Source organism: Acanthaster planci, linkage group LG14 (assembly GCF_054643075.1).
Source record: "Acanthaster planci isolate LZ-2023a linkage group LG14, COTS_SCS, whole genome shotgun sequence".
In the NCBI taxonomy this organism is placed as follows: Eukaryota; Metazoa; Echinodermata; class Asteroidea; order Valvatida; family Acanthasteridae; genus Acanthaster; species Acanthaster planci.
Genome location: NC_141790.1, coordinates 7,100,602 through 7,123,084, shown reverse-complemented (window position 1 = coordinate 7,123,084; position 22,483 = coordinate 7,100,602). Strand labels below are relative to the sequence as shown.

General features: G+C 41.0%; 1 protein-coding gene across 2 annotated transcripts; it reads left to right on the top strand.

Moving 5' to 3' along the window:
- Positions 1–50: 50 nt before the first annotated feature.
- LOC110987976 (uncharacterized) lies at positions 51–18,081 on the top strand. Of its 2 annotated transcripts, XM_087146123.1 has the most exons (9): positions 51–318; positions 2,330–2,397; positions 3,894–3,939; positions 4,903–5,035; positions 6,903–7,006; positions 7,858–8,019; positions 8,881–9,080; positions 15,290–15,352; positions 17,632–17,752. In XM_087146123.1, exons 1-8 carry the CDS (start codon positions 169–171, stop codon positions 15,309–15,311), a joined length of 885 nt encoding a protein of 294 aa, XP_087002249.1. In that variant the 5' UTR covers positions 51–168; the 3' UTR covers positions 15,312–15,352; positions 17,632–17,752. The 2 variants fall into 2 exon arrangements, with proteins under 2 accessions (XP_087002249.1, XP_022106862.2); XM_022251170.2 differs by lacking the exon at positions 15,290–15,352 and having other exon boundaries at positions 17,632–18,081.
- The last annotated feature ends 4,402 nt before the right edge of the window (positions 18,082–22,483 follow it).

Here is a 22,483-nt window from a genome sequence, read left to right as displayed (position 1 = left end):
ATTCGGTTGAAAACAAAAATATGGGGGCGCTACTCTGGCCGGCGTGGAACTGTACTGTGTAGGCGCGCCCTGTAAACAGTGAATCCACGTGTGATGTTTTACTTGTCTTGGGAAGCGGGAAAAGTTAGCAGTTAGCCACAGTTTCTCGAATCAGGAATCACGAATGCAATGATGTTTCGAAGTTTAAAACTGTTCACAAGTAGCACTGCTGTGTTAAGGCTTGCTGGATTGGGCTGTAAGATCCAGAGAACAATGAGTGTGAAAATTCTGGACGGGGGATTGGGAAGTGAGCTGCAATACACAGGTGTTATCAGCCTTGTAAGTTGTAAGTTAAGACCCCGGGTAGGGAAAGAGTTCCATATACGGACAACACTGCCCATGTGCACAAACCATGAGACTTGTCTGGAAAAGGTTTTGTTTTCTAAGTAAATGCTTTGGAATTTTCTTGGCTAAATTACACTTTGAAGGACATGTTATCACTTTCTGACAGCTGTTAATTTTATAACATTTTAAGGGAAAATTAGTGTTGTCTGTAGGCCTACACAGAACTCTTTCCAGCCAGGGCGACTACTGTACATTATCATAGGCTAGTCTTAGACTGTCTGGGAGTACTAGGGTCAGTCTACTGGAGTCCTAAATTACATGTAATTGACTATTTCGGCAATTCCCCAGCCTTTTCTGTTTGTGAAATTCTCATTTGTGTTTTGTTGTCATATGACACTGGCATTTGTTACACCATTTCACTTCACCTGTCGATCGCGAAAAACTTGTACAACCTAGGTTTATTGATGATCTTGGAGAGCGCTAATGAACTGCACTCACATTACTTTAAGGAAAGGAGTTCCATATACAGCCAACACTAAAATTCCCTCAAAGTATTATAACAGCCATCAGAAAGTGATAACATGTTGTAAAAAGCGAAAATTAGCTGAGAAAATTCTGAAGCATTTATTTAGAAAACACTTGGCTTTTTCAGACAAGCCTCACTGGTTTAAGCACTGAGGCATATGGAACTCTTTCTGTTCTTGGATCTGATAGGCGAAATCACTGCTGGACAGGCTATCTACATGTAATACTTACGACCTCCCCCCTCACCTGACATGCACATCACCTATTGAAACAGCTGTTTCAGGAAACACATTTAATGCGGGTGTAGGTGTGAAGACACTCAAAGCATGTTACATAGACACAATACGCAGTAGTTCTTAATTGCACTGAGCATAATTGCACAAACCAGCCACTGGGTGTACATGTCTGTACTAGTCAACATAAACTGCACCTGTGCTGACATTTTTTGCGATTAACAATGGTGATGTGATTCGATGAAGTAACAAAAAGCAGTTTCATGACAACAAAAGAGAGAAGAGAATTTCACGAACAGAAAAGGTCGAGGAATTGCTGAAATGGTGAATTTATGATAGACTTGGATGGACAAAGCTGTATGATTGATATATGTGTCAGGCCTCGAACTAAAGCTGTTTCTCAACTAGCCTACCGGGCAAGTTAACTTATTTTTTAATAATCAATCCTGCGAGTAATCTCAAACTTAACCTCCCATTATTTGAATCATTCTTCCACAATCAAAGATTAAACAAATGAGGTGATTGGCTGATGGCATTAGCAGCATTATCAATAAATCATTGAATCAGTCGCAGTCCCGGGGGGGGGCTAGGGGAAAACTGTGAGGCCCTCCTCAAAAAAAGGCTGGAAAATATTTGATTCCCAATAGTTAAAAGGTGAAGTCATGCACGAAGAGTTCAGTCCCCCAAAATGTTGGCTCCAGAACTGCCCCTGCATGGAATGAGATTTAGCAGTGGTACACAGATAGAGTGACTGCACAGAATCGGATTCTGCCAAGTGCTGCTAGACACAGTAACAAGTGCATTGTACTCTTTATGCTTTTTGAAATAGACGGTCAACCTGTCACCCAGCAGAAAGTCATTTGTCCTGACAGGATTCATCCCCGGTGCCATGTACCTTAACCACTCAGCCATGCAATCACATGGTCGCATTGAAATGATAATTTCAATGTTTTGTTTAATTTCAAATGATAATTTCAATGTTGCATTTAAAAAATATATCTACATGTATAGTGCAACTGGACGACAATTGTAAGACCCAAATAACAAAAAATGAAAATGACCTTTTTCCCAGTCATCAGGCATATCATGCCTGACCAGAACAGAATGCTGTATTAAAATATTTTAAGGTGTGAATGTGGGACATGGTGAAACATCGTTCCATGCTTGATTTGTCATTGCTTGATGAAGAACTCTTGTTCAAGGGTGGAGCTCACATTTATGGGGGTTTTCAAAACTTTGGTTTTCAGGAGGATGAACTGTGGAGTGCCCGGCCGTTAATAACTGGTCCACACTTGATCAAGAATGTGCATAAGAGGTAACCTAAAGCTTCCTCTTAAAGCTGAGGACACCAACGCTCTATCTGTAAGAATTCAAATCCCTCACAGTATATAACTACTTTAAATTCCAATATACCATACAGTGGACCAGTGCAAATATACACATAAATCCAGTTACAAGTATTTATTTTGAGCCCTTAACTTTTAATACATTTTGGGTCATTTTTTTGTCTGCCTGCCAGCTCATACGTATCTGTTCATTTTTCAGTTTTGTGATGCATATTTGTGGGAGGTGAGATTTCAAAGACTGTTTTTGCTGTGGTATATGCCCTCAGTGATATCCAGTGTTTCTCAGGCAGTGAGGGTGAAGACACCCATTGCTATACAGTTCAAACAGACATTGATGGCTCTGTTTTAAACTGACATATCCCGGTAGTTTGAAACTTGTAGCAAACAAGTTCAGGATCGTTGGACATTCAGCAGCACTCGGTGAGGTGGAGGTTTGACATGTATATGCGGTACAGTCTGTATTATTTGGGTAGAATTGACAGAGAGTTTGGAGAGGATGTTTACTATGTAACTACATGTACTTTATTCAAGATGGCTGCTTCCATGTGCAATTGTAGTCAAGCGAGGGCGCTATAACAGATATATGGTCAAGGCATATTCCTACACAGTCGTATTCTGAAATTCTTGGATATGGCACAGTAAATACTTGACTGACTGCTAAGGGTAAAGTTTGTACTGGCAGAATGGTGTGCACTTTCTGTTGTCATACTTTTATTTCTTATCCACTTGTTCTTTTGCTGTGAGAAACCAAATCATGCCAGCTCCAGGAAGAGACTGTGAAAATATGGGCTCAGAATAATTTTGTAAACCCTGCTTGATCTGTGTACATGCGCCAGTGCAAAGCACCAGTCCAAATCCCAACTCCCACTTAGTACATCATGAAATTTGGCTGATTTGCTCAACGGTCACTTTTAAAATTGAAAACTCGAAGCCAAAATGGGACATGAAACGTCGCATCTTAAAGTTCCTTTTGAATTATCAGGAAGGAAAAACTAACCGCCCTTTCTTTTCTGACATGTCTTCTGCTGTATCTGCAAAATGGCACATAGTAGATCAGTTGATCAGTACTGAAGTCTCATCTTAAACAATTTCAGACCGATATAAATACAGAACTGAATACTCAATATGATCTGCCTTCCCAAAACCAGGCTGAAGATCTGTATTGTAAAGCGACATTTGTTACCTGGAAACTGAAAGCGCTGCATACTTGATCAAACTCCTACAAGACTGTACACTGTAGACTTCACCAGTTTTTATTCTTTTTTCATACATGTAGCTTTCTATTGCCAACTGGTTCGCATGTACTTTGGATCACCTTGACCTTTGAGAAAAGTGTGCCATTAAAATTCTGATGTAACTGAACGGAGGCACCAGGTTCAAATTAAGTCTTGTAAACAGAATTATGTGACAGCAAATGCATGTGTATCTCATTGCCTTGTTCTTTTCTTTTTCCTGGTTTTGAAAGTTTCCTGGAAAGTGGGGCAGATATCATCACAACTGCTACTTACCAGGTAAGTTAACTTAATGAAATTATATGAGATGTTGTAATCACAGGTTTAACTGCAGCCAATTTTACGAAACTACGCAATGGCTTAACTCCCCTTACGCCACAAATTAAGACCAATTTCTGCGACTTATGCAACAAATTAGGGTGTAACTTAGGTAGTCATTTTTCATTTAAGGTGGGCTAAGTTTTGCCACACAAAGTGAAAATTAACAATTTGACTAGTTTATCATGTTCGGTTAAGCCTCATCATTGTTCAACTTAGCGAGGCTTATACAAGAAACACATAATTTTGTTGTAGAAGGTAATGAAAAACCTGTTTGGCTGTGATGAAAGTGGGAGATTTTTGTCCAGGGCCAGTGAAGCAAAGACGAAAACTTTTCAAAATGGTGGGCAGAGGTGAGTCAAGGACTGTTTGATGACTGTTGTTATATTGGAAAGAAACAAAATTGTAAGAGCTGTTTTGTACAAGAAATTTAATGTCATTAAAACATGGCGCAGCTACGAAACTTTTCATGAAATCGAATGTCAGTATTACTGCCCAGCTGCAGCATAAATTTGTAGCATAAGGCTTATGCACGGTGCAGAGTTAAATGTACACCACGTTTCATGAAATAGGCTGCTGGAGCTTATGACATTCTTCGTGTTTGCTTCACTTGTGTAGTACTTGCAGTGTCTGAGCTTCAGTGAAGAGAAAACATTCAATTGAACAATGAATTACCTTAACACCAAAGATTCATTGATAGAGAACGACAAGGAAGGATTCATCCTCTGGTGTATTGATTCAGCCTTCTCAGCCAAGCCTGCCACACACAGTAGCCAAGAGGTTAAGATGGCTGCTGATTGCACAAGACAGCAGTTTATGGTTTGAGCCCCACCTGTGGAAAACATGCAGATTTCTTCTAAAAAGCACTAAATGCAGACTGTCCATTTATCATCTTTTGGACCATTTTTATCTACTCTATTACAGGCGAGTATTCAGGGTTTTATTGAGTCTGTGGGTATGTCGAGAGAGGACGCCCTTGAGTTGTTTGCCCTGGCAACAAGGGTCGCCGTGGAGGCTGTGGAAGAGTTCTGGGCTGAGAACAAGGACAGAGACTCAGGTGAATGAGAAGAAAGATCTGTAGAGGTCTGGGGAGGGGTCTTTCTGGATTCTGTGCCCCGACTTGAAGCACCCCCTCGCTGGCAAAGTGGAGACAGATTGGGAGGAATCATTTCATCATCACACATCAAACAGAAATTGGTTCTGCTTACTCAGTGTGTCCTGCACCCAACTGGCATAAGTCATAAAGGGGGCCTGTAATAAGCTAGCAGTGTTCCCTGATGGTTTGACAATTTTGCTATGCTTTGAATGTCTATAACTTATGCTTCATGTGTGTCATTGTGAAGACTATTACCCATTTGAGAGCAGAGAGAGATTTTGTTTTTTAACTAAAAATCATTTTCAATTTAATTGTCAAAACCAACAGGTAAATTTTGTTCAAGTTTCAACCACTGAAGGAAATAACTTTGTAAAAGCATAAAATTTTCTTGTTTTACTCCAACTACAGCTTCCATTCCTATTCATGAGATAAAATGTTTCTAGGTGTTGAAACACTTGGGGAAACTTCAAACCATAAGGGAAACACTGCTAACATAATCATAAACCTGTAAATGCATAATTAGGTCCCACCAAAGGACCATCACTGCACAGAAACCTTTACACGTGACTTTACTAAATTTTTGCACATGAGCATGTGTGAGTCCAACAAACATGATATTGTGGTGGGCATCCCTGGGCCTACCCTAAGTTGATGGGATCAAATCTAGCACTGTTAGTGGCAGAGTCAATCTCCCCAACCTAAGGTTCTCCCCGAGACAAGAGACCACACAGAGCAACCTCAAGGCTAAGGGTGCGGGTCCGTTTTGGAGGAAATATACCGCCGATTGTGACTGAGTGTTGATTACTCTCTGTCATTAAAAGGTACACAATGAACCTGTCAAGAAAGCAATCCTTGGCAAGAGAATTGTCGGTACAGGAAAGACAATTTATTCAACAACAATCAACAAATGCAGTGTACAGTAATGTGATTGGAAGGGTTGTTTTATTACCCAAGTCCTCTTCTTCAATTGGACTAAGCACTGAACTAACCCAGGGTTACACTCAAATGTATCAACACTCAATACTCTGGGCATCAGCGAAGTCACACTGCATCAATAATGCACCACTGCGTAAGCAACGCACCACCGAGTCAATGATGCACACCGCGTCAGCAATGTACATGTACAACTTTGTACGAGCTACACCTCACATGCGAGCCGGCATTAGCAACGTACAGCCCATACAGCTTTGTACTTGCAACACATTAGCTATACAAGCCAGTTAGCCACGCACAGTCTATACAGTTCCATACTCGCTACGCATAAGCACCACACAACACTTTGCATAGCGCTGACAATTTCCTCGCTCCACGCCCAATTTACCAACTTCATTCCTAGAAGTCCAGCATGCAACTGCTCCATGCGCTTGCTCTGGCCCTTTGACCATGTGTACACAGCACGCTGTACATGTACTCTGCCCAGCCAGTACACTCCACAGTTACTTCAGTTCATTAATAAAATTAGACTGGTTCTATATCTATACACTTTCTGTCACAATATCTTTGCTATAATAGGATTTCAGATTTTTTGTTCTCCTTTCATTTTTCCAACCGTTTCCTCCATTTTCAACATGTTGAGATGTAGTTATTATATATCTAGGAGTTTGCAGTTTTTCTTATTTTCCCTTTGAGATAAAATATTGTGCCAGCTTAAAATATATTTCAACTTCATGCTGAATTTGTCAAAATCCACAATCCTTTTCTTTTCCCAAACCTGGCCAATTTGCCCTGCCTTCAAGAATACCATTGTGACATGGGTTTCTTTATGGACTTAGAAAAAATCAAAGCTTTGCCAGTTCTCAACTATGAGGTCGATTTGACTACATTCCAGGGAGACAGAAACCAGTTGTGGCCGGTTCCCTGGGCCCATACGGTGCCAGCCAACATGACTCTTCAGAATACAGCGGGGTATACGCAGACACGAAAACAAAAGAGGTACATGTTTTAGTTTAAATATTGCAGTACACTGTGACTCCACCAAACAGCAGAAAGCAGTGCTGGACTTGAAGCCAAGAAATCAAAGACTCACACTCAAAACAGTGAAAGTGGATTCGGGTCTGGAACTTGGACTTGGAAAATGTTGACTCAACTACAATATGGCACAAACTGTAGGCTTCATGGAGACATTTTTGTTCTTGGAGCATCCTTGGAAGCATTTTATGCCCTATTTACCAGAGCAAAATTGACAGCAGATGGCATCCAAGAAAGATTTGCTCTTCAAGACCAATTTAGGAATTTGCACAAGAGGCACGTCAAAAGGAATGTTAAAATGCCCCCCCCCTCACCTTAGACATTTTTGCAAGACCCTTCCTGAATTCTCCAGATTCCATTCATCCACAGGATACTGGTGACACATATTTCCTAGGGGCACCAAGCCATAAGTAATTTTTGGTCTACCTTCCTCAATTTTTAACCTCTTCGCTACGGAGGACTGCTACTACTGCACCATTGTGTGAAGATTAGTGCACACCACACATACAGGCTATTCACCATGCAGCTGCTGGTTCAATGGTCCCTGCTGCTGGACAAAGCCCTCTATTCAGGGCATACCACAGCCCAGCAGTCGCAGTCAAAATAATCCTGGCGTGTTAACATTCCTCTAAAATCTTTGGTGGATTTAAAGGATTGTGGTTCTCATCACAGGATTCTTTGACTAGTGTTCTCTTGATGATTTTCTCGGTTTTAAGTCCTGACTTTTTCAACACTTGCTTTTTAATTGCTGTTGATGTGCTGTTTGAACCAGTTGCAACTGACTTCACTTTCATTTCTCAACTTTCTCACTCCAGGAACTGAAGGAATGGCACGGGCCACATCTGGAGGCTTTGGTGAGGTCTGGCGTGGAGCTCATCGCCGTAGAGACCATCCCATGCCAAATTGAGGCTGAAGCTGTCGTGGAGCTACTCAAAGACTTTCCAGATACCAAAGCCTGGCTCAGTTACTCTGTAAAGGTCAGTCCTTGTGTCACCTGGACATCTTCATGTAGCTTGCTCTGCCAGCCAAACCCTGGTAATTGCAGCTCCTTTAATCAAAAGCTGAAGTTTGATACTTTCTTTGGTGTCATGTTTTGAGCGCTGTTCTTCCTGTGCCATCTGACAACGTTTGAGGAGGAAAAAATACACCAAAGTCTATAATTATATTCCATCGGCATTTAACAACCATGGGGCCTACATGCTGTGCCACCAACATGTATGGATATTCCTCACTGGGACCCAGGTTGTCAATTTTGAAATAGGTATATGACAGCATTGTGTTTTAATTGACAGTTAAAATTTAATAGTACCTCTTAAACCCAGCACTAATGATAATTAATTTTTTACAAATTGCATCACATTACCAAATTCCATCTGCTGTACATTTTAAAACATCACTGCACGGTCTTTGTTGACATGCAGTCGTATGCAAATTCTTCGTGAGGACTAACACAAACATGGAGGCAGACAGCAAACATGGGTCAACTATCTGCCAACTACCTACATCAGAATAGGCCCATACAAACAGACATGCTGCCACGTCTCACTATGGTCTGCCTTTTGATACCTTGAATGCCTTTGGAAATCATTACAGCTGTTTGGAAATCATTAGGCTTTACATATTTTGAACGAAAGAAATAATTGCCCACTTTCAAAAGCCGCAGTACAAGGTGATGTGTACTGTTATTTTTTACATGTGCAATTTTGACATTGAAGCGTCCCTTCATAGTGGTAAGATGAAACATGGTTGATAAACATGGTGCATGTTTTCCATGCTGCCTATATGCTGCTTACTGGATAGCTTACACTGTAATATGCTCACACTTTTTCCATTCGAAGGACAACCAGCATATATGGCACGGTGAGACATTTGTTGATGGTGTCAGGGCAGTGGTTGATTCCGAGCAGATAGTCGCCGTAGGCTGCAACTGTTGCAACCCAAGCAACGTGGCCTCACTCCTTGAGAGAGCCGAGAGTGTTGTTGGGGACAAGCCATTTGTCGTCTACCCGGACAAAAGGAAGGAGTTCTTTGATGGCAGGTATTTGGCAGAGGGAGTTATGTGTAGGGCTTGGCCAGAAATCTTGCAGGGTGAATCCCTGCCAAATCAAAAAATATTAATGTACTACCTCCCATGTGACCCCACCCAGATTCACCCTACCAAATTCCTTAAACCCCTTCACGGCGGTGGCAGAAGACTGCAAACACCGCAGCATTGTGTGAGGATTAGTGCATACCACACATACAGTCTATTCACCGTGCAGCTGCTGGTTCAGTGGGGCCTGCTGCTGGACAGAGCTTTGCATACTGGGCATACCACAGCCCAGCAGTCGCGGTCAAAAGAATCCCACCGTGAAGGGGTTAAAGTTAACTATCTAAAACAAATGAAAAATAACTTCTTAGATTAATGCCTTAAATATTTTTTCTTGTAATAGCTTCTGAAAGTTTGGATTATTATTATCATTAAATGAATTTATTACGCACAAATTCTATTCAAAAATATTCAAAGGCACTGTACAACCAATAACAGAAAAATAAACTTGTGTAATATAAAAATTTCATCAGAATTGAAAAGACACAGAATCACTAAAACATTAATTTACTATTACACACAGATATTAAAACAAAATAAATTAAGTACACAGATACAGCAGGACATTAAAGCCGTCACAGAAGGGTGCAAACCAATAAAAGTTGTTAAAATACTGATAAAAACACATCACAGCTCAAAAGCGATCCTAAATGAGTTTTTAGCAGTGCCTTAAATGGTCTAAACTTGTGGCATGTCGTACCTGAACTGGGAGTTGATTCCACAGATATGGGGCCGCATGTAAAAAGGACTGATCACCTAGACAGGTCCTACTATGAATGGATGGATATCAAAGAAGAATACCATTACTCTAGTCAGAACTAAGAAGACGGTAACAAGACTCAGTGCAAACAGTGATGAGCTGTGACAAGTATTCAGGACAGTCACCATGGAGTGTTTGAAGACCAGAAGTAAGATCTTGAAAACAATTCTAGACTTAACTGGGAGCCAGTGAAGATCAACAAGAATAGATGTGAAATGACAATACTTATACATATTACACACAAACCTAGCACCCACGTTTTCAATGAAGACAAGATAGGAGAGAGAGGTAAGATGGTTTAATTATTACGTAGGGTTGGTCTTGCAGGTGAGCTGCTAGATCAGCTTTGGATCTACACAGCCAGTTGCATTTGCCACAGGTGAAGACACTAACACTTGGAATGAAGTGGCGTTGCTCATGAGCTGACATATACTCAGCGGCCCGCTTCTCAACTCTACTGGTTGCCTCGTGTAAAACACCCCGTCATGTTGATCTGGATGAGGCTTGGTGTTCCCAGGTACCAGTGTCAATCTCAGCACACTTCATGTGGTGTTTTAGAACCTCTTTATAGGGCTGTCTCTGGCCACCACACTTCTATTTCCCATACAGGAATTCACTGAAAAGCACTTGCTTAGGGAGTTGCTGATCAGACATCCGAAAGACATGACCAGCCCATCGGATCTGAGCAGCGATAATTAAGGCTTCCACGCTCACAGCCCCTGCCCGTTCCAGGACAGTCACATCTGGAACTCTGTCTTGCCACTTGACGTTCATGATCTGGCGCATGTGGGGAAGCTGGATTTGGGTCAGCTGCTTGATGTGTTTGCAATAGAGTATCATAGCTTCAGTGGAGTATAGAAGCGATGGCAACACTGCTGTTGTAGACCTTGATCTTAGTGCTGAGTTTGAGAGACCAGAGACGCTGCTGGAAAGACCCGAATGCCTTAGGAGTCATCTCAAATCTCGTCCGGGATAAGTTGTGGGAAAATTGTGGGGAAACTGAATCCTTTCCCCACAATTTCCCCGCAAGTAGCTGTGCATTTATTGCGGGGAACTTGTGGAGGAATTTTGCATTAGTAGGTCACTTACTGTGAAGGACTGTTTACATTACCAGTGGGCTTGTAACAGGTGGTCAGTAGTTAAGTGGTTTGCGGTTTCTAGAAACTGACCTTGGATCACTGAACACACTGACTTTCTCTGCGGTCATGCCTTCAGTGTTGAAGACTGAGTCAGATAGTTTTTTGGGGGAAATTACAGACTTTGTTATTTCCTCTTATTATATAAATTTGTTACACTAACTTGGCAAATGAATAAGCGTGTTATCTCTGCCCCTTGTTATACCTCCGTGATTATACCCATTCAGTTCTGAAGTCATTTGTTGATCAAAAATGCAAGGTTTCAAAATTTGTGGAAAGTTATATCACACAGTTGATTTAATTCACCAGCACAAAATAACTTCATTTTCAAGTACATTTATTTACAAGTTATTTTCCATGTTTAATACATGTACCTCTTTTATTAAGGTAGCATATTAAGTTTGACCTAAATGGTTTCCATAATTCTGTCCAAGATCATTATGCACTATTCACTTTAACTTTTTGAAAGGTTCCAGAATTGTCTGATCAGAATTTGACATCAACATTCTCTACCCAACCTTCCTTATATTATGCCAAGATTTCTTTTCCTCATAAAAAGATATCGAGATTGTTTGAGATACAAATTACAGTGCATATTGTTCATGACCTTTTGTCCAGTAATATCGCCAGATTGAATGCAAATAAAGTTATAAGAGCCTGAAGTAGTACCAAAGCTTTTCAGCCAGATAAAAAATAAGCTTTGAGTTCTTTAAAAGGGTCAAAATATATTTATTTCAAGTGATACAGACAGAGCAGTTTCATGAAACTGTGTAGGGAGTGAGCAATTCTTAGATTTGCAGTCTTTGCCTGTGGCTCGTCCGTCAACAGAACCACAGGTGTCCTTGAGTGCCCTGCCTGGCCAAAACCACAGAGGGGGAGGGGGGAGGGCTGAGGAATGTGTATACAAATACTGATAGCTTCATTGCGGGGGAGATTGTAGGGAAAATCTCAGCAGCCTTCAACATTCCACCGCAACACTCTACCGCAGTTTTCCCCCAACTTATCCCGGACGAGGTTTGAGATGACTCCTTACAGGCTGCCTGGATTTTCCGGTCAATCTCAGCATCAGATGACTTCTTTTTGGTGACAGTGCTGCCTAGGTAGGTGAAAGTGGCAGTAGTCTTCAATGCGTCTCCATGCACTTGTACGACAGGTTGTTGCAGCTCTTGCTGTTGTGGTGGTGGTTGGTGGTTGGTAGAGAAGTTCAGCTTTGGTGGCATTTATTCGCAGTCCAAAACAAGCTGCAGCTTCAGCGAACAAGTTGGTAATCAGACTAATTTGGTCTTCGAAGTAGCTCGAAGCTGGGCAAGATGAATAGACTCCCATCTTTTTCTGGTTCAAATATACACACCTTTGTTAGTTCCGGAAGCCACATATTCCAACACTGCAGCAAGGTACACTGCAAAGAGTGTTGGTGCCAACATGCACCCCTGCTTGACTCCATGGTAAACTGAAAAAGAAGCACTAGTGCCACCTCCTACAGAAACCACAGCGGACATGTTGTCGTGAAACTGTCTGACAATGTTTATAAACTTACTACGGCAACCGTACACCTTGAGCACTTCCCACAATGTGGTTCTGTCAACATTGTCGAAAGCTTTGGAGAAATCAACAAATACAATATACAGAGGTTGTTGCTGCTCAATAGCCTTCTCTTGTAGTTGACACAGAGTAAATGACATGTCAGATGTTGACCTTCCAGCCCGAAAGCCACATTGGCTTTCAGGGAGAACCCTCTCAGATACTTGTTTCAGTCTGTTTAGAAGAACCTTTGCAAACACTTTTCCTGCAGTGGACAAAAGGGAGATCCCACCATGGTTACCGTAGTCACACCCATCACCCTTCTTCTTTTATATAGTAACTATTAAAGCGTCCTTGAATTCTTGAGGAAATTGTTCCTGGGCCCAACAGAGATTGTACAGGTGAAGTAGGCGGTCTATAACCTGTTGACCTCCATACTTGAGGTTTCTGAGGGGATGCCGTCTAAGCCGGGAGACTTGGCCAGATTGAGTTTGGTTTAGAGCCTTTTCCACCTCGTGAAAAGTGATTGGTTCATCAAGTTCATATCTTGTTGGGTGAACTACAAGTGTGGATGTAGCATCACCTCTAGTAGGTCCTTGTTTGTTTAATACCTTGTGAAAGTGTTCCCTCCGTCGGTCTGTTATGTCTGATTATAGTCCATTAGGAGGCAACTCCCATCGGCTGATTTCACAGGGGTGAGAGTATTTGTTCACAGACCATATACGGACTTAAGGACTGAGCACAAGCAATGGGAGTTGCCGGCATCTGCCAATGTCTACAACTCATTGGCCTTCTTATCCCACCAGGCATTCTTCATTCTCCTCACTTCACGTTGGAGGTTTACCTTTGTATTAGTTAGCAGCTTCTTGATCCTTTCAGAGGTGTCACTGAGATATTGGCAATGTGCTTTCTGCTTTTCCATAAGGAGGGCTTGAATTTTATCCTGATTGTCGCTAAACCAGTCTGGGGACTTTCAGTTAGGATGACCAAGAACTTCTGTTGCAGTGTTCATAATGATGTTCTTCCGAGTGCTCCATGAAGAGTCTATATCTTCTGATGGTATCGGACTCAACATCTCCAGAGGCATGTGCAAAGAGTGGATCAAGGCATGACCAAAAAAAAGCCAAATTCAGCTTTTTCACATCCAGCTTTTTGGGGACAGCAGCCGATGACTTTCTTCTTGGAGTCTGCAACTGGAGCTCTACTTTTGCTCTTATCAGGTAATGGTCAGTGGAGCATTCTGCACCCCTCATAGCCCTGGTGACAAATACTTCCTTCAAATGTTGTTTTCCAGAAAGTATACAATCAAGCAGGTGAAAGGGCTTCGATCTGGGGTGCATCCAAGAGTAGAAGTGGTGATCAGGTTGATTGAAGTAGGTGTTGGTGATGCACAAATTCCATTGAGCACAAAAGCTGAGCAGGAGAACACCATTGGAGTTAACTCCACCTTTGCCAAACCTTCCAACCATGCCACCATACGTTTTATAGTCACTTCCCACTCTTGCATTGAAGTCACCCAGTATGAGTAACCTGTCCGCTTTCGAAATAGCGTCCACAGCTTGACTTAGCTCCTCATAGAAGGCTTCTTTGTCCTGTTCAGAGTAGGTCATGGTTGGTGCATAAACACATATTAGGGTGAGAAAATTCTTGTTGGCCAGGGGCATAAGCAGACTCATCAACCTTTCTGACAGTCCTTTGGGCAGAGATGGCAGCTTAAAAACAAGTCTGTTGGCACTTGCAAAAGCAACGCCAGCCTCTCTTCTTACTCCAGTTTTTACCTTGCCAGAAGATGGTGTGAGGCTCCATGTCGCATTTGGCCGCGGCCCTCAATTCTTGTCTCCTGCAGTGCTGCTATATCGATCTTCTGTCTATGTAGCTCCTTGTAGATCAGGGTGGAACGTCTTTTAGGTCTTGAATCATCTGTCGTCCGTCGATGACAATAACTTTCAAGCACTCAATTCAGGATGAATTGGCCTGCTGCCACTGGCTTCACCGTAACCCTGGCATGGGGCCCTTACCAGGTACTGTCAGCCAGAGCCAGCTGAGCCCAGGACTACACGATTATGGGCAGGGTCGTCACTCCCTGAGGTGCCAAAACACCCCATGCACCCCGTGCAAACTTAGATGTAATAAAAGCATGAATGAGTGTTTCAGTACTGGGACTTGTTAGGTAATTCCTAATAGATCTAATGTTGTGCAGGAAGTAAAATGCAGACTTGCACGTTTTAACCACATGATCACTTATGGACAAGTTAACATCAAACCACGCCCCCAAATTCCGCAAAAGTAGCAGGTCTAACTAGAGATTCTCCAACCTGAACCCCATTGATCTTAACTTTAGCTAGTTGCTGACGAGTACCAATGACCAAGAATTCTGATTTGCTGTCATTAAGGAATAGGCCACTTGTTGACATCCAGGAACGTAAATCCTTTACACATGATTCCATGACACACAAAGCTGACACTTGATTTCTAGCTACATCAGGTGAAAATGAAATGTAAAGCTGTGTGTCATCGGCATAACAATGGACCTGAAGATTATGGGATTTTACAATGTCAAAAAGTTCACTTGTATATAAAATAACTAGCAAGGGGCCCAAACAAGAACCTTGTGGAACACCCCGTACATGGTTATGCTTATCCAACAGTGTGTTGTTAATTAATACACGCTGAGATCTCCCAGACAAGTATGGCTTGAACCATTCAAGAACAATGCCATCAACTCTGAACTTCTTTCTCAGAATGCTCAAGAGAATACTGTGATCAAGTGTGTTAAAAGCAGAGCTTGAATTAAAACAAGTAAGGTAACCTGTTTATTGTTCATAGCCAGTAGTAAGTCAGTTTTTACCCTCAGTAACGTAGTTTCAGTACTATGAAACTTACGATATGCTGACTGAAATGTAAGGAACAGATTATGCGAAGTAAGATGTAATTGAAACTGATCACAAACAATTTTCTGAAGTATCTTTGAGATAAACTGTAAGTTGCTAACCAGACGATAGTTTTCAACCTTGGCATCCAAACTCATTTTTTTTAGGAGAGGAAGCACAACAGATGAGTTCCAGAGTTCTGGAAAACATCCCGATTTTAAGGAAACATTCATGATCTGAGTGATAAAGGGTAACAAAACATCCAAGTAATCCATCAACAAATGGGTAGGAATTTGGGCTAACAGGCATGATTTTTTGGATGAACCATTAATAATTTTCCTCACACAAACTTCAGAGACATAGTCAAAGTCAGAAAGACATGGAAAAACCAACATGTCAGTTGCATATTGAGTCGAAAATCTGAAGTGATCAGTACTGGACAACCTACGACGGATGGAATCAACTTTACTCACAAAAAATAAACCCATGTCATTGGCAAGTTGAAAATCATTAACATGTGGGGATAACACTGAGGTATGTTAACCCTAATCCCAAGGGTGTATGTAAAATCGTATTTAAATTGGAGGATTTGGGACTGTTAGGGTTAAAAAGAGATGTACAAGCCTTGAAAACCGCCTAGGATCACTGCTATTCTTGGTAATAAAGTTATTATTAGTACTCACAATGAGATTGGTTCATAAGTAAGATTACCCTGTTCCTTGTACACTTAAAAAGGATAAGATCACATTCTTGTTTGGTCGCTTGCCATTTTCTCTCATATTTTCTCTGACGCTGCTTCACTGATTTAATGTCATCATTGAGCCAAGGGAACCCGAGGTCGCACAACGGTAGTTTTCATTACAACAGGAGCATGATTATCAAGTAATGAACGAAGAGTGGTATCATAAGACATGCTAAGATCATTTACACCTGTATCATCGCCTAAGGATAAAACATCTTGCTTAAAATGTCATCCCTGAATTTGTCGACTTCAATTGCCTGAATTTTCTGAGAATGACATGGGTGGATAAGAAAAATTAAGAGAGCACATAATTGCAAAGTGATCGGAAAACATCTGATCAGATACGAGACCATTCACAATGGATTCAGATTGTCTTGTGATAACCAGGTCTAATATATGACCATGCACATGAGCGGGAAAATCAACATACTGTTTCAAATTCAGTGATTCCAGCAACTCAAGAAAATGTGTGGCATCGTTGCAATCACTGTTAGCAACATAAAATTGAAATCGCCAGTAATAATTAGTGATTCACTACATAATATAAGAGATTCCAAATAATCAGAAAATTCATCAAGAAAAGTTACAACCCCAACCTAATGGGAAACTGAATAAGGTGGGCAATATATAACAGCCAACCTCAAAGTCTATGATGCAGACTTAATCAGCCACTCAGAGGATTCAAACGACTGATACTCTTCACCTGACTGTTTAGTGACTTGAAGAGTCTCACTGGCCAGAAATGCTGTGCCACCACCTGTTTGTCCAGTGCGAGGAACATGGAAGAACTTAAAGCCGATAGGTGTTGCTTGAATCCGATGTGCATCATCCATGACTCTCAACCATGTCTCAGTTAATGAAAAGAAATCAGTACCACTCAATCAGACAAAATCCAACCAGTCAGAAGTTTCGTTTTTGAGAGACGTGACATTTAAAGAACATGTTCTCAAATGTTGACGATGACAGGTTTGTGCACTGACAGGTCTGACATGTCTCAGCACAGGAACATCCACAATAGCAAGAAAACGGGTCTCAGAATATTTGATGATTTCTTAATGTTGCCGATGTCGGTTGCTTACAATGACAGGTGTTGCCTGTAGATATTGCCAGCAAGCAACGCTATGGTTTCTATTTGGGGGGGGGCACTGGGGTAATTTTGTCTCCATATTCTGATCTCTGATCAAACGTCAAAATACTATTTAATCAGTTGCCACACAGGACATGTGCTCTTGTTGGAGAATTCCTTTTTATTTCTGCACTTGACATATCAGGCATTGTGCTCGGTTAGGCCAGAAATAAATTACAAGGTTGAAGAATTTGCGTGAAAAAAAAATGTGCCCCAGGGAGCTTTTTGGGGGGGAGGGAGAAAACCAGACGTAATTAATTAATCGTTAACTGGTTAACTTTTGGAAACTTTAGTACCGATGTGTCCTTGGATGACAAACCAAAGCTTGTTTCTATTTCTTTCCAGGAAGCTTGGGGAATACCAAGTGCCTGACCTAGAGAGGCTGGTGACCAGCTGGATTGAGCTGGGAGCACGCTACGTTGGGGGCTGCTGTCACACCAGGCCAGAAGATATACGCCAAATTGCAGAAGTTGTCAGGAAGTACAACTCATCACTCTAGATTGTAAAACTTCATCACTTGAAAGAAATGCTTCATGGCTAAGTGGTGTTTTGACATACAGCTTGGGAAAGAAAGCTTACAAAAGTTTCCTTTGTTTCACATTAGGCAAGTTTCTGAAGTGCAGGTGGGTTTTCCTTGTAGGTGGATTGTCCTTGTAGGTGGGTTTTCCTTGTAGGTGGGTTGTCCTTGCAGGTGGGTTGTCCTTGCAGGTGGGTTGTCCTTGCAGGTGGGTTGTCCTTGCAGGTGGGTTGTCCTTGCAGGTGGGTTGTCCTTGCAGGTGGGTTGTCCTTGCAGGTGGGTTGTCCTTGCAGGTGGGTTGTCCTTGCAGGTGGGTTGTCCTTGCAGGTGGGTTGCCCTTGCAGGTGGGTTGTCCTTGCAGGTGGGTTGTCCTTGCAGGTGGGTTGTCCTTGCAGGTGGGTTGCCCTTGCAGGTGGGTTGTCCTTGCAGGTGGGTTGTCCTTGCAGGTGGGTTGTCCTTGCAGGTGGGTTGTCCTTGCAGGTGGGTTGTCCTTGTAGGTGGATTGTCCTTGTAGGTGGGTTGTCCTTGCAGGTGGGTTGTCCTTGCAGGTGGGTTGTCCTTGCAGGTGGGTTGTCCTTGCAGGTGGGTTGTCCTTGCAGGTGGGTTGTCCTTGCAGGTGGGTTGTCCTTGCAGGTGGGTTGTCCTTGCAAGTGGGTTGTCCTTGCAGGTGGGTTGTCCTTGTAGTAGGATTGTCCTTGTAGGTGGGCTGGTGAGCAGCCAATTTCACAAAACTTTACACAATGGTGTAACTCCACTTGCACCCTATTTTATTGTGTAAGTTGTGCAACAAATTAGGAATGATTTCACGAAACTTACTATCTTACACAGTCATTGTAGATTGCATAAGATGCACAATTTTCTTGGCCTTAAGCATGGTTCAAAGTTATGCCTTTTTTTTTTTAAATTGGCCACTGGATGCTTTTGGCCTGTATTCACTGCAAAGGGATTGAGTAATTCTATGGTAAACCAGGCTGACTGTTTAACTTTGCAGTGACTCTGGTGATTTGACTGACAGTGGTGTGAATCCCCTTTAAGTGGTTTACTGTGAAGAACAGCTTGGAAAGTGGAAAGAATTTTGTCCTCTGCATTGAAGCAAAATCACCTTTAAGCCTAGAGTTTTAGACATTGTAATTACTAGTATCAACTGGCTGTGCAGCATGAAGCCTGCTGGGTACATCTAGGTTTGTTCACAAACCTAAGGAAAACTTGAAATTAAGGACAGCATTAGTACAGCAGTTTAGCCATCTGTTTGTATTCCCAAACCAACAAAGCCAATACGCAGAAAACTAAATACACAGTCAGAAAATGAACGTCACGTTTTCTCTGTGTAAGGAAGGCAAGCATGTTCGCATATGTGACCCGTCACAACAAAATGAGCGTAAAGTCGCATTCCGCGCTTTCCTATTTTGAAGGTTCAAAATCATATTGAAGTGGAGGTTGATTTGGGGATTTTTGTAATATTTGGAAAGACTAACCCATTTTCTTCTTAATTCCAAATATTTAGCAGGATCGAATAGTTAAAAATATCATTTTCACAGTAGTTTTGACAATAGCATTATGCATGCCTGGTCTGAAATGTTGAAACAATGTCAGGAACAAAAGCGCAAGCTGCCAGAATAATGTCACATTGTCACCTTATACTTCTACCCTAAGTGTTCCATGTACATGCCATTGGAGAGCTCTCTTTCTGCTGAACTCAAAAACACAAATATCTCAATTTTTTAAAATTCTGACTTTCAGCTCATTTTGTGGTGACAGGTCACATATGCAATTGAGATGACAGGGTCCTGCAGTCTAGAAAAGTCATAGGATTGTGTAAAAATGACTAAGTCAACACTGTGTGTGATTTCCATTTTAAGAAATAAGTGCATAAAATGCCTAATTTTATTTGCAATTTAACGGAAGTCCAAATGGTCCATGAAATTTCATTATTGGGTCATGGATTTTCTTAATTTGGTCATGGGAAAAGTCATGGAATTTAATTGCCCTTTAGGTGCAGGAACCCTGATGAATGTGGCCGAGGGCTTTTTAATGCCTAACACTACCGATTGAAAATGCCTTAACATCATGCATGCATGTTGTGCTTCAGTGTTGCATTTAGAGTAAATTATTCAGAATTTGTCCAATTATGTTCTACAAACACAAGCATGAATTTAATATTGCCTTGCTCAGGGTGGCGTCAAAATCTTCCATACGAGGAAACGAGTTACTACACTAGTAATTTAATATAACGTCACAAGTCATTCACAAAAAGTAGGATTCACACACCTGTCTTTGTTGAAACTGAGACCGAATTGTCATAGAATCTTGAGAGTCTATGGCACCTATCCTTAAACAAAGAGACTGATTACACGTAAAATAGTGATGCCACCCATTCTTTACATTTGCACTTTTCAATGGCTAAGATGCGGGACTTGATTCATCAAACCCCATAGGAAAGTGCACATGTAAACAAAATGACCTTATGTTTTTAAAGTCTATTTGAAGTTATGGGTTTTGACTTGACTGCATTTGTGTTTAATAACACCACTCGCATTTTATTTTACTTTACTCATACACCCACATTGTGCAATTCTTGCTGTTGGAACCATCCAGTTCTTTCCTTGTTAATGACCACAGCATTTGGTAAATCTTTTGTGTATGTCTCAGTCTAATTCATCTCTCACCACAACAGAGTCCCGCAGATAAATAGGAAAGACCCCTTGAAGTGTATATAGAGATACAACTGAAATTGTAGTTTCAAATGTGTTTTTTAAGTTGTAATATGAATTAGATTCAAAAACAATGAGAAAGATTTACTTTCTATTTTCCTACATTTTTATTACACGAAATAGCAGCGACCCTTCTCGGCCTTTACCATGATCTTCCCATCAGAAAAAAAAATAAAAAGAAATAGTTAATACAATATATTGATATTTTAAAATGTTGAATTCTTTAGGATATTGCAATTTTAACTGGCATTTCGAAACAAAACATATCAATGGAAAGGAAGACAAAGTATTGGCACATTCAATCATTTCAATTCAAAGTATCCAACGATTGAACAGTTCACTGTTCTTTGGGGGGAAAATGTCAGTCAATTTCATTCATGTGAAGCAGGCACTACAAACTACATGTATTCTACATAGTTAGTTTACAGCCTACACTACAAGAGATTAACAGTACAATCGAGAGAGTGAATTCTGCATAAAATAGCTTTCAGAAATCAAAAGAAATTGCAGTGGAACACAGATCAGAAGAAAACTGATAATAAAAAGTCGTGTCTATAACGAAGAAAAATTTAGGTCCTAAGGTTTTGTCTCTCTTTGTTTTCTGTTACTGATGACACATGGCACCTGTTATGACAATGTACATGTACTTTGTCAAGTCCCAAGGACCTTGTTACTCGTGTCCCACTACTGTTCAAATGATTGTATTTATGCACTGTACTATTAAGCAGCAGCTGACCTTTGTGAAATAAATTCTGAAATAAAGTGGCAATATGGGTACACTGGAAATTTGCCAGCCAAATTGTAACAAATTATACCGTTAAATGATTAAAATATGTGACTTCATTAAGGTTCATTTTTGTCCCGTGATTACCAAAAGCATACAAATCATACACTTGTGTAGAAGTTATAAGGAACTGAAGAATAACAACGGGCAGTTGTTTTCTTATTGTGCATAATAAAAGAATACTTGACTAATTTACAGGATTATTTGAACAGTGGCCGGGTATTTCAATGTACTCTGTACTTTAAATAATGTTTTGAATACAAGCAATATTCAACTAAATTATAAATAATCCTCGACTGAAGCAGTAACTTTACCCATATGGCTTTGTGGATGTTCTCCGCTTTGCCAAATATAGAGGTTTACTGTCAAAGCATCTTTCTCAATACTCTTTTAGAAACTTAACAAAATGTTTATTTCCAATCTGCAGCATATTTACAGGCTTCACTGGCATTTCAATCCTGAATTTGAGACATTTATATCTTAAGTTAAAACAGGTTTGGAATTTTTACTGTCGTGGAGAGATTGCAGGAGTATGTTTGCCATGAGCAAGACAAGTGATTCTCGGGGCTCTCTTTTCTACTTTGACTTTAAGGGGAGGAAAAATGAATAATTTTGTAATCAAGATGTTCAGATGTGACTGCTTAAAAGTAGGTAAGATTTGACTGAGGGGGAAAGGCATTGAGGCTTTGTTGGGAAAAAAAAACTTGAACAGAAGCTCTATTGAAAGAAAATGCCAGAACTTACGTTCCATTAACTATGCACTCTTCACGAACAATGTGTACCTTCAGTGAGCTAGGAATCATCCAGCAAGGGAGCACTAGTTCTGCGTAAATTTCAGGTGAATCTATAGCAAAGAAACAACTTCGTTCTAGCAAAAAAATAGTTTGAAAGATGTCAAGCAAGGTTCTGCAAACATGGTGTCATAGATACATTTGGCTACATAGACGACTACCAAAAAGTTCAGCCTATTCGTTAAGTAGGACAGACCCAGCTTGGAACAACGGGTTGAGTACTCTATATTATCCCTGCAAGAATTTGGCAAATGACGTCTTGGGAGGCCCAAACAGGAACGAGTAAATTGCCTTTGAACTCCTTCCAGTAATGTTCGTTGTGAAGGAGAACTTGAGTACCAAACTGGGGCAGAATGCTCAAGAATAGGTCTGATAAGAGAGCAGTAAAGAGTGA